The following is a 13015-nucleotide window of genomic DNA, read 5'->3' as shown; positions in this document are numbered from 1 at the left end:
GGGGGGTTGAGATGGTTGAGGGGGGGAGATGGTTGAGGGGGGGGTTGAGATGGTTGGAGGGGTTGGGATGGGAGGGGATGGTTGGGGGTTTGAGATGGTTGAGGGGGGTTGAGATGGTTGAGGGGGGGGGGGGTTGAGATGGTTGAGGGGGGTTGAGATGGTTGAGGGGGGGGTTGAGATGGTTGAGGGGGGGGTTGAGATGGTTGAGGGGGGGGTTGAGACTCCAAATCATAAGCAAATTTGGTAGAATATCAAGTGAAGGCTGATGGGAATTCACAATGAAGAGTTGCTGATACATGTGGCAGTAGGTCCAATGGGCTGGATTGGGTTTTGAGAGCATGAATCATGACTTGTGATTGGCAGGGGACAGGAGCAGGGGTGAGGGGGACCCGTCCAAGTTTGGCAGTGGGAGGTGTCCATTCATTAGACTGGGGAACTGTGGACAGAGAGAGAGAGAGGGGTGTAGGGGTTCAGCCAATGCTCCTGAATTTTCTAAATCTAGTGCTGGGCAATGAAGAAGAAGAAGAGGCCTACACACTGCATATAATGCTGTCCCATAGTGTTTCAATCCTTGCAACAAATGTATTCATTAGTCGGATTCTGTTGTAAAACGTTTTGCAACGGAAACCATTTACTGTTTACTTTAGGAATTGGGGAGGGACCTGGAAAACGTTTTAAGTTTGGAGTAAACGCTTCCCGTTGCAACCACCAAAAGGTTTTGCAGCAGAATCAAATCCAATTTGGTTTTACACCCCAGGTCTCTGCTACCACCAGAGGAACTGTAATCCTGGTTTCCTGTTGCTCTATGGACTGTGCCTCCTCCCTCCCTCCCTCCCTCCCTCCCTCCCTCCCTCCCTCCCTCCCTCCCTCCCTCCCTCCCTCCCCCTCCCTCCCTCCCTCCCTCCCCCCTCCCTCCCTCCCTCCCTCCCTCCTTCTCACCCTCCTCTCCCTCTCCATCCATCCCTCCCTCCTTCTCTCCCTCCCTCCCTCTCTCCCTCCCTCCCTCCTTCTCTCTCTCCCTCCTTTCCTTCCTTCCCCTCCCTTCTTCCTCCCTCCCTCTTCTCCCTCCCTCCTAATAATTTCTACCACCCTAACAGGCTCTATAGATGGTGAAGTGAGTGAGCTATGCATTGTACACAAAGAGGCTGCTTAGGTGTGTGATGCTGGGAAGGGAGGAGGAAGAGGAGGGCTGGATAGCTGCAAAAAAATGAGGAGCAGGTCTGTGTCCCACACTGTACCCAATTTCCTACATAATGCACAAGTTAAAAGTAGTGCTCTATATAGAGGATAGGGTGCCATTTGGGATGCGGCCCAGGATCAGCCCTCGACGAAGCCAGTTCAGACCGGCTCGGCTCCCCTGAGCTCAAACAGGAAGTATTCACAGGATATCTATCCCTCTCTGCCTATGTTAACACTGAAACTGGAGGTGTACTGACTTCGAGACGAAAGAGCTTCTCCTAATGTTACAAACCCAGCCAGGTCCGTCTCTGTTATTGCAGTCAAACTCACTTCATTCACACACTGAGCGTATAGAACAAAATGACCTGGAATGTAGAATTACAAGTATAGAGAGGGATGTGATAGAGAGGGATGTGATAGAGAGGGATGTGATAGAGAGGGATGTGATAGAGAGGGATGTGATAGAGGGATGTGATAGAGAGGGATGTGATAGAGAGGGATGTGATCGAGAGGGATGTGATCGAGAGGGATGTGATCGAGAGGGATGTGATAGAGAGGGATGTGATCGAGAGGGATGTGATCGAGAGGGATGTGATCGAGAGGGATGTGATCGAGAGGGATGCGAAAAAAAGGTTGTACATTTTACCAGGGCAGGTCAGGAGGTTGGAGAACGGAAGACATGGAGAGAAATGCAAACATTGATTCTACCTGACACACATTAGCAGACATGTGAACTGGTTGGTTGTCGTTACAGCTGAGTGGAATTTCAACAGTCTAAGAACTCCCTCACCTATCCATCCTCAGGGGGAAACCAACAAACACTGTCCATTCAGCACTTCTCTGTTCTTTAAGCAAATCTGTCTCTTCCTCCTTCAGTTCTGCCTCTCTCTCTCTCTCTGCCCCCTTGCTCTCTCTCTCTCCATCCTCTTTCTCTCCCTCCCTGAACTCTCTCCTCAACCACCCATCTTGGGGAGTAAACAAAAAAAACACAGTCCATTCAGCACTTCTGTCTTTCACTCCCTCCCTCCAGTTTTTACCTGAAACAGTGATCCGTGTCCTTGAAGCCTGGCCGGGCTCAGAGGGGCTGCGGGACTTAGGCTGCTCCAGAAGTGGACACCTGATAACAGAGAGCTGTGGCCCAGCAGCAGACCAGATGGAGTCTAGGGAGGGAGGGAGGGAGGGAGGGGCCAGAGAGAGCAGGTGAGGTGGGGTGGAGAGGGGGATAATTGTTTTTAAGGTTTCACTGTTGTGGAGGGACCCAGCCCTGCATGACTGGTCTGCCTGCCTTTCCCTTCATATTAATGGAATGATTGGAGCATATGGTATCACTTAGCCCCCCACCTCATACCCTCTCTCCCTCTCTCTCATACCCTCTCTCATACCCTCTCTCCCTCTCTCTCATTCTCATACCATCTCTCCCTCTCTCTTATACCCTCTCTCCCTCTCTCTCATTCTCATACCATCTCTCTCTCTCTCTCTCTCTCTCTCTCTCTTCATACCATCTCTCTCTCTCATACCATCTGTCTCTCTCTCTGTCTCTCTCTCTGTCTCTGTCCGTGACTAGGACAGGATATGTGTAAATCTCTTGCTTTTCCTCTGATCTTCCTTTGCACCACTGTAAACAGTGTATAAGCTGTACCACTGTCTGTGGAGAAGTCAGTCTTCTTTCTAATGATGGAAATGTGGTTCAGCGAAGCCTCATGATTTTTACAGGTCAAAAAAACACACAAACTAAAATACACGCTGAAAAATCTGTAGTTGGATGTGATTTTTAAAAATACTGCTCGAGTTTGGATCGCGTGCTCCGTAACATTGGTACTGTAAAAAGACCCATATCATCTAGAAGACTGGGTCCGATGTGGCTGAGCGGTCTGGGCCTGTGGCACGGCAGTGCCTTGCTGCTCTAGCTGGGCTTTGGGGACACTGACGTAACGGTCTGGAACTCTGGATAGACTCCAGCCCCCATCTCCCCGTAACCAGGCAGGCCTCAGTACAGTTAAGAAGGAAAGAAAAATCACTGCAACACTATTCTCTATCTTAGAGAAGATTAACTAGCATCACTCACGAGTGAGATGTCTTTCCCTGACATCAACCAACCTCATATAGAGTGGAATCAGTTTACCTGACTTCTTAATGTTGTAAATAGGGTTTATTAATGATGCTAGTGTTAAGTATTCACTGGGGCTGTATCATGTCAAGTAGTGGTATAGTTCACCATACCTGTGCAGTGAAGAAGGCGTGGGTGAGGGATCCGGACGGTAGGGCGGGGCTATTGAGGGCTATCGAGCCGATGTCACTTCCTGTCAAGAGCAGGGAGGGGGCGGAGATCTCTAGGGCTTTGGGCTTATTGGTTTTGGGTGGGAGTCCATGAAAACTGTCTCCATGACTACTACCACTAACTCTACTACCACCACTGGTCCTCTTCTCCGGAAGCTGCAGGGCCTGCTCTCTCTCTCTATGCCCAGAAGAGAGATTCAGAGGCTGGGTTCCCTGGTCTGAGTCCTCCCCCTCCTCCTCCTCTTCAGCCTCTGGGCTCCAGCCTCCTCGGCCTGGCCCTGGCTGGGGGTTATGGCTGTGGGGGGAGGCAGAGGGCGGGGAGTGGCGCTGGTGTTGGTGGTGGGTGTAATGGTGGAGAGGGGAGAGTTTGGATGGCCTGTGGGTGCTGAAGGATTGTGATGAAGGCTCAGGGTTGATGAGGGACGGTGAGGGTGGAGTACTCTTGGTGGTACCCGTCCCAAATCGGATGACTCCGGATCGGGCCTCGTCCTGCTGTCTCTCCCTCAGGGCCCGGAGCAGCTCCTCTGGAGGAGAATGGAGGCTGTTGATGCTGAAGGAGGAGTAGAGGCCAGAGCTGAAGTACTTGTTATGACACGCAGCCTGCTGGGCCGCCGCAGCCGCCCCCAACGCCGCCCCCAGGGCCCTCCTCTGCTGCTGCTGTACCTCCTCTTCTTCATCCTCCTCCTCTACATCCAGGTCCTGGATGTCCTGGTCTTCGTGGAGCGTCACCCGACCGGAAGCCAAGCCCATCTCCACTGCTGCTGGGTCCATCTTTAAGATTTCCGGGAACGAGACAAACTTGTAGACAAACTTCTGTCCGATCACCTTCTTGATAATGTTCTGGGGCACATGGAACATGAGATTAGTGTGCAGGTTCAACCGAAAAATGTTTTTGTGAATTCCCTAATATTTTATTCATGGTTGTAATTACACACAAAATATTTATTACACATTTATGAGCTGATAAGAAGACAACATATATTTTCATATTCTATTGTCAATAAATAAAATAACTCTAAATTATCAATGTTGACGTAACCATTTTGATTTCAACATTTCATTCATAGAAAAATTAATTGCTACTAAAGCCATCGAAAATGATTCCAAAATGTCTGAAATTCTACAGTGTGTGTGTGTGTGGGTATGTGATGCATCATCGTCTCTGGGCTACGCTGTTTGTTAGGTGAAACAAGAGGAAGTGGAACTATGCCAGTGGGGATCTTCGTGTTGAAAAAGAAGAACAACAACAAATAACATGAAGTTACCATGAAATGTCACATCGACCGAAATGCCAAATAAACAGTGCAGAGATAATTGTCCGTGGGAGTATTCTAACGGAGTATTCTAACGGAGTATTCTAACGGAGTATTCTAACAGAGTATTCTAACAGAGTATTCTAACAGAGTATTCTAACAGAGTATTCTAACAGAGTATTCTAACAGAGTATTCTAACAGAGTATTCTAACAGAGTATTCTAACAGAGTATTCTAACAGAGTATTCTAACAGAGTATTCTAACAGAGTATTCTAACAGAGTATTCTAACAGAGTATTCTAACAGAGTATTCTAACAGAGTATTCTAACAGAGTATTCTAACAGAGTATTCTAACAGAGTATTCTAACAGAGTATTCTAACAGAGTATTCTAACAGAGTATTCTAACAGAGTATTCTAAGAGCTGTACCTTGAGTGAAGTTACATCAAAACCTAATGTCAAACAAACTGTGCTGTACCTTGTCATAGTAGTATCTCAGGGCTCTGCTCAGCTTGTCATAGTAGTATGTCTGGGTGAGTAATTGTACATTGTGGTAGTAGTGTTTAGTTTACCGTCTGTGTAGTATAAATGTAGTACCTTGTCATAGTAGTATCTCAGGGCTCTGCTCAGCTTGTCGTAGTTCATATTAGTCTATTTTATTTCTAGTAGTATTTCTGTGTGAGTAATTTTACGTTGTGGTAATAGTGTTTAGTTTACTGTCTGTGTAGTATAAATGTAGTACCTTGTCATAGTAGTATCTCAGAGCTCTGCTCAGCTTGTCGTAGTTCATATTAGTCTTGTTCTTGCGGAGCCCCCACAGCTTGGCCACCTCCTCTGACTTGAGCAGTTTAAACTCCCCGTCGTTCGACGTCCAGCAGATCAGGTGCTTGTGGCTCTGGTCCAACAACAGCTGCAGCAGGAACTGCCACAACGTTATGGCACTGTCCATACCTAGAGGGTCACAGGCCATTGATGGCATCAACATGGAACCAGTGCAGTGGTGTAAAGTACTTCAGTAAAAATAATTTAAAATACTACTTAAGTAGTTTATTTTTGTATCTATACTTTACTATTTATATTTTTACTTATTGTACTTTTTACTCCATACATTTTCCCCGACCCCCAAAAGTACTCGTTACATTTGAAATGCTTAGCAGGATATGAAAATGGTCAAATTCACGCACTTATCAAGAGAACATCCCTGGTCATCCCTACTGCCTCTGATCTGTCAGACTCACTAAACAGAGAACATCCCTGGTCATCCCTACTGCCTCTGATCTGTCAGACTCACTAAACAGAGAACATCCCTGGTCATCCCTACTGCCTCTGATCTGTCAGACTCACTAAACAGAGAACATCCCTGGTCTTCCCTACTGCCTCTGATCTGTCAGACTCACTAAACAGAGAACATCCCTGGTCGTCCCTACTGCCACTGATCTGACAGACTCACTAAACAGAGAACATCCCAGGTCATCTCTACTGCCTCTGATCTGACAGACTCACTAAACAGAGAACATCCCAGGTCATCTCTACTGCCTCTGATCTGACAGACTCACTAAACAGAGAACATCCCTGGTCATCCCTACTGCCTCTGATCTGTCAGACTCACTAAACAGAGAACATCCCTGGTCATCTCTACTGCCTCTGATCTGTCAGACTCACTAAACAGAGAACATCCCTGGTCTTCCCTACTGCCTCTGATCTGTCAGACTCACTAAACAGAGAACATCCCTGGTCGTCCCTACTGCCACTGATCTGACAGACTCACTAAACAGAGAACATCCCTGGTCATCCCTACTGCCTCTGATCTGTCAGACTCACTAAACAGAGAACATCCCTGGTCATCCCTACTGCCTCTGATCTGTCAGACTCACTAAACAGAGAACATCCCTGGTCGTCCCTACTGCCTCTGATCTGTTGGACTCACTAAACAGAGAACATCCCTGGTCATCTCTACTGCCTCTGATCTGTCAGACTCACTAAACAGAGAACATCCCTGGTCGTCCCTACTGCCTCTGATCTGTCAGACTCACTAAACAGAGAACATCCCTGGTCGTCCCTACTGCCTCTGATCTGTTGGACTCACTAAACAGAGAACATCCCTGGTCATCTCTACTGCCTCTGATCTGTCAGACTCACTAAACAGAGAACATCCCTGGTCATCCCTACTGCCTCTGATCTGTTGGACTCACTAAACTGAGAACATCCCTGGTCATCTCTACTGCCTCTGATCTGTCAGACTCACTAAACAGAGAACATCCCTGGTCTTCCCTACTGCCTCTGATCTGTCAGACTCACTAAACAGAGAACATCCCTGGTCATCTCTACTGCCTCTGATCTGTCAGACTCACTAAACAGAGAACATCCCTGGTCTTCCCTACTGCCTCTGATCTGTCAGACTCACTAAACAGAGAACATCCCTGGTCATCTCTACTGCCTCTGATCTGTCAGACTCACTAAACAGAGAACATCCCTGGTCTTCCCTACTGCCTCTGATCTGTCAGACTCACTAAACAGAGAACATCCCTGGTCGTCCCTACTGCCACTGATCTGACAGACTCACTAAACAGAGAACATCCCAGGTCATCTCTACTGCCTCTGATCTGACAGACTCACTAAACAGAGAACATCCCAGGTCATCTCTACTGCCTCTGATCTGTCAGACTCACTAAACAGAGAACATCCCTGGTCTTCCCTACTGCCTCTGATCTGTCAGACTCACTAAACAGAGAACATCCCTGGTCGTCCCTACTGCCACTGATCTGACAGACTCACTAAACAGAGAACATCCCAGGTCATCTCTACTGCCTCTGATCTGACAGACTCACTAAACAGAGAACATCCCTGGTCATCCCTACTGCCTCTGATCTGTCAGACTCACTAAACAGAGAACATCCCTGGTCATCCCTACTGCCTCTGATCTGTCAGACTCACTAAACAGAGAACATCCCTGGTCGTCCCTACTGCCTCTGATCTGGAGGACTCACTAAACAGAGAACATCCCTGGTCGTCCCTACTGCCTCTGATCTGTCAGACTCACTAAACAGAGAACATCCCTGGTCGTCCCTACTGCCTCTGATCTGTCAGACTCACTAAACAGAGAACATCCCTGGTCTTCCCTACTGCCTCTGATCTGTCAGACTCACTAAACAGAGAACATCCCTGGTCATCCCTACTGCCTCTGATCTGTCAGACTCACTAAACACAAACTCTTTGTTTATAAATGATGTCTGGGTTTGCCACTGGCTATCTGTAAATAACATTTTAAAAAACAAGAAAATCGTGCCATCTGGTTTGCTTAATATAAGGAATTTGAAATGATTTATACTTAAATATTTGAGCTATTCCATTTACTTTTAATACTTAAGTATATTTAAAATCAAATACTTTTAAACTATTTTTACTCAAGTAGTATTTTACTGGGTGACTCACTTTTTACAAGAGTTATTTTTTTATTATCTTTACTTTGACTCAAGTGTGAAAATTGGGTACTTTTTCCACCACTGAACCAGGGTTGTCCTGTCCAGGAGCAGGCGGCAGTCTGGAGGATGGAGAACAGGCCAGCCACCGGAGTGTGACCCTGGGCTGTTCCTAGCCTGTTGCCTGTGTAGCATGGTGTCTATTTACAATAGACAATGTTTCTATAATGGATCAATCCAAATGTATTGTATACCCAGTATAGCACTGTAGAGGCCTACACTGTGACGTGTGAAGACAAGTCACAGTGTGAAATAGAACCGTGCAGACTAGTATGTGTAATGTAAAGTAACAGAGGAGATGGTTGAAAAAGTAAGAACAACAGCTCAAGCCAGACGAATGCTGCGGTCCAACCTGGCTTGAGGCTACAGGAAGTATGCTACGGTCCAACCTGGCTGAGGCTACAGGAAGTATGCTACGGTCCAACCTGGCTGAGGCTACAGGAAGTATGCTGCGGTCCAACCTGGCTGAGGCTACAGGAAGTATGCTACGGTCCAACCTGGCTGAGGATATAGGAAGTATGCTGATGTCCAACCTGGCTGAGGCTACAGGAAGTATGACGGGCCGAGAGAGAGGGGGGGGGAGACTAGGAGGAGCGATCAGGGTGGATTTTGTATTTTAATGGAGGGATGTGCAGTCCTATGAGTTCCTGCAAACTCAATGATCAGTGTTCTGATGAGGAAAGTGAAATATTATTGACCCTGATCAATTAATACATTATCAAACCTACACACACACACACACACATACGTACGGACACACACTTATGTAGTACACACACACACACACACACACACACACACACACACACACACACACACACACACACACACACACACACACACACACACACACACACACACACACACACACACACACACACACACACGTACAGACACACTTACATAGTACACACACACACATATGCACAGACATACTCACATATCGTCAGAACACATTTCCGGCACAAACTGTCCCTAGAGTTATCTAACTGTTTTGTCAAACCACAAAACTGTCAAAGTCAGGACTTCCTCCTATTCTACTGTCAAGGACACATTAGTAGAGAGAAGGGGGGGATCCAACACTATGGGTCGCATTTCCCCAATCCTGTTCCACTTCCAACTCACTGCCTGCCTGGGTCATGAGATCAAGTCAAACTGTCCCTCTCACACTCCATCCTTTGGACATATACTGGGACAAAAACAAATGACTGTTTTGAGAGGGAATTCTATGTTAAGGGTTCCTAGTGGCCAGGGGACTTTAATGCAGAGAAACTTAAATCAGCTTAACCTAATTTCAATCAGCATGTTAAATGTGCAACCAGAGGGGGAAAGAAATTCTACAACACCTTTACTTCACACACAGACATGTAGAAAGCCCTCCCTCATCGTCCATTTAGCAAATCTGACCATAATTCTATCCTCCTGATTCCTGCTTACAAGCAAAAATTAAAGCAGGAAGCACCAGTGACTCGGTCTATAAAAAAGTGCTCAGAAGAAGCAGATGCTAAACTACAGGACTGGAATATGTTCCGGGATTCTTCCCGGAAGAATCAAGGACGTTGTCCCCACAGTGACTGTACGTACATACCCCAACCAGAAACCATGGGTTACAGGCAGCATTTACACTGAGCTAAACCCGGAAGCTGCCCTCCGACCATCAAACAGGAAAGCGTCAATAAAGGACTAAGATCGAATCCTACTACAACGGCTCTGACACTCGTCAGATGTAGCAGGGCTGGCAAACTATTACAGACTACAAAGGGAAGCACAGCCACGAGCTGCCAGTGACAAAAGCCAACCAGACAAGTTAAATGACTTCTATGCTCGCTTCAAGGTCAAGTAACCCTGAAACATGCATGAGAGCATCAGCTGTTCCGGACGACTGTGTGATCACGCCCTCCGCAGCCGATGTAAGACCTTGAAAAAAGGTTATCTTTTCAGTCTCCTAAGGGGGAATATGTTTTTAATCCATCTGGCCCTGCGGCCTTGTGAATGGCATGGGTCCTCAGATTCTCAAAAGGTTTTACAGCTGCACCATTGAGAGCATCCTGACGGGTTGCATCACTGCCTAGTGTGGAAATTGCTTGGCCTCTGACCGCAAGGCACTACTAGTGCGAACGGCCCAGTACATCACCAGGGCCAAGCTTCTTGACATCCAGGTCCTTTATACCAGACGGTGTCAGAGGAAGACCCTAAAACATGTCAAAGACTCCAGCCACCCTAGTCATAGACTGTTCTCTCTGCTACTGCACAGCAAGCGCAACCAGAGCGCCAAGTCTAGGTCCAAGAGGCTTCTAAACAGCTTCTACCCCCAAGCCATAAGACTCCTGAACAGCTAATCAAACTACCAGACTATTTGCATCCCCCCCCCCCTTCCCCTTCTACACTGCTGGCACTCTGTTATTGTGGTCCTTCAATAGCTCAGTTGGTAGAGCATGGCGCTTGTAACGCCAGGGTAGTGGGTTCGATCCCTGGGACCACCCATACGTAGAATGTATGCACACATGACTGTAAGTCGCTTTGGATAAAAGCGTCTGCTAAATGACATATATTATATATTATATTATTATCTATGCATAGTCACTTTAATGTAACCTACATGTACATATTACCTCAATTACCTCGACACCGGTGCCCCCTCACATTGACTCTATACCGGTACCCCCTGTATATAGCCTCGCTATTGTTAAATACTGCTGCTCTTTAATTACTTGTTATTCTTATCTTTTACCTTTTTTTTAGGTATTATCTCATAACTGTATTGTTGGTTAAGGGCTTGTAAGTAAGAATTTCACCTGTTGTATTGGCCGCATGTGACAAATAAAATTGGATTTGATTTAATTGAGTGCAACTTTCCACGTCACCTCAGCAATCATTTAAACACAGTTTTGTGCAAAAACCATTTGTCACCTTTTGTAATATGACCCATGATCTTCCTGGTTATTCAGAGTTCACACAAAAAGCCATCCAGTGTTTTGGGGAACGGAAACTCCTAATGTGATTAGGTGCTGTGTGTGGAGACAACTTAACCATGACTAAATCTGCTCTCTTCCTGTTCACATTCACAGTCTGTCGCTCGCTGGAAAATCCAACCACCGATTGCGAGTGAACCCCATAGTCGTTACGTACGGCCAGCTTCAGAAAGCCCGAGCGGTGTTTTGGGTTGAATCTAGTTTGTTCTGTATAATTACCCATCTTCATATTATGATCTATTAAACCTAACGGTCTGTTTCGTTCTCTTACTTTTGAATTGAATAGTATGACTAAAACAATTCACACGGGAGATTATACAGAGTTGAAATAGACTCCAATACTGTCTATTTATTTTTCTGTCTCACTGACACATTTTGAAGATGTTTTCTCTACCAGACAGATGCAAACCGGAAGCTCGTAGAAATGTTGTGTAGTCTACTGCAGACCAGACAAACTAGAAACTCTCTTGCTGAAAGATCCTATTCTATTCCTCTGTTATCACTGAGTTTACAGTAAAACATGTGAATAAACAGCAACAATACATATAGCTTTATGTCTGTTGAACTTTGGTATAGACTAGAAACAAAACAACCTGTCCACCTGTGGCCTATACACACATATAATCTACAATAACTGCGATCGGTTTACCTAATTCATCAACCGACCTTTCAAAATCCATGTTGACTTTTCACTATCAAAGAAACAATGAAAAACCATAATAACTTAACACAGTCACTTGTTTTCACATTTACCTGCGATCTCTTGTTAGCCTTGTTTTCCTTCCACTCCTTGAAAACGTTTATGATGAAATGTGTATGACCCCTTGTTTTTCCATGCTGACTGACTGCCGTCTTGCTCGGCTACACGGCTCTGCTGGACTGAAATAGGATCCTGGCTTCTTTTTCTCTTTCTGTGCAGGAAGTTGGAGCAGGCAGACAGAGAGCCGGCTGGCTTCCTCTTCCCTACGATTCCCCAGGCGTTTTGCCATCTATGTAAGCACGCAGGTCCTCCTTTCTCTCTCTCTCTCTTTCTCTCTCTCTCTCTTTCTCTCTCTCTCTCTTTCTCTCTCGCTCTCTTTCTCTCTCGCTCTCTTTCTCTCTCGCTCTTTTTCTCTCTCGCTCTCTTTCTCGCTCTCTTTCTCTCTCTTTCTCTCTCTCTTTCTCGCTCTCATTCTCGCTCTCTTTCTCTCTCTTTCTCGCTCTCTTTCTCTTTCTCTCTCTCTTTCTCGCTCTCTTTCTCTCGCTTTCTCTCTCTTTCTATTTTTCTCTCTCTTTCTCTCTCTTTCTCTCTCGCTCTCTCTCGCTCTCTCTCGCTCTCTCTCGCTCTCTTTCTCTCTCGCTCTCTCTCGCTCTCTCTCGCTCTCTTTCTCTCTTTCTCTCTCTTTCTCGCTCTTTCTCGCTCTCTCTCGCTCTCTCTCGCTCTCTTTCTCTCTCTTTCTCGCTCTCTCTGGCTCTCTTTCTCTCTTTCTATCTCTTTCTCGCTCTCTCTGGCTCTCTTTCTCTCTTTCTCGCTCTCTTTCTCTCTCTTTCTCGCTCTCTTTCTCTCTCTCTTTCTCGCTCTCTTTCTCGCTCTCTTTCTCTCTCTCTTTCTCTCTCTCTCTCCTCTCTCTTTCTCGCTCTCTTTCTCGCTCTCTTCTCTCTCTCTCTTCTCTCTCTTTCTCTCTCTTTCTCTCTCTTTCTCTCTCTTTCTCTCTCTTTCTCTCTCGCTCTCTCTTTCTCTCTCTCTCTCTCTCGCTCTCTTTCTCTCATTCTCTCTTTCTCTTTCTCTCTCGCTCTCTCTCGCTCTCTTTCTCTCTTTCGCTCTCTCTCGCTCTCTTTCTCGCTCTCTCTCGCTCTCTTTCTCGCTCTCTCTCGC

General features: G+C 46.4%; 1 protein-coding gene across 1 annotated transcript; it reads right to left on the bottom strand.

The window, feature by feature from the left end:
* Window positions 1–292: 292 nt before the first annotated feature.
* LOC124032406 (ETS domain-containing protein Elk-3-like) lies at window positions 293–12151 on the bottom strand. Its single transcript, XM_046344792.1, has 5 exons — window positions 11914–12151; window positions 5452–5660; window positions 3400–4296; window positions 2217–2339; window positions 293–436 (listed from the first exon to the last, which is right to left on the bottom strand). Exons 2-5 carry the CDS (start codon window positions 5656–5658, stop codon window positions 344–346), a joined length of 1320 nt encoding a protein of 439 aa, XP_046200748.1. The 5' UTR covers window positions 5659–5660; window positions 11914–12151; the 3' UTR covers window positions 293–343.
* Window positions 12152–13015: the final 864 nt, after the last annotated feature.

Source organism: Oncorhynchus gorbuscha, linkage group LG01 (assembly GCF_021184085.1).
Source record: "Oncorhynchus gorbuscha isolate QuinsamMale2020 ecotype Even-year linkage group LG01, OgorEven_v1.0, whole genome shotgun sequence".
Taxonomy (NCBI): Eukaryota; Metazoa; Chordata; class Actinopteri; order Salmoniformes; family Salmonidae; genus Oncorhynchus; species Oncorhynchus gorbuscha.
The sequence above is the reverse complement of the archived record's forward strand: the minus strand, read 5'-3'. Positions and strand labels throughout refer to the sequence as shown.

Coding starts and splice junctions, on each gene's coding strand:
- LOC124032406 (XM_046344792.1), bottom strand. CDS start 5,658: ATGGACAGTGCCATAACGTTGTGGCAGTTCCTGCTGCAGCTGTTGTTG. Junction 4,297..5,451: donor TGAGATACTACTATGACAAG/GTACTACATTTA, acceptor CATGTGCCCCAG/AACATTATCAAGAAGGTGAT. Junction 437..2,216: donor GACACGGATCACTGTTTCAG/GTAAAAACTGGA, acceptor CTCTGTCCACAG/TTCCCCAGTCTAATGAATGG.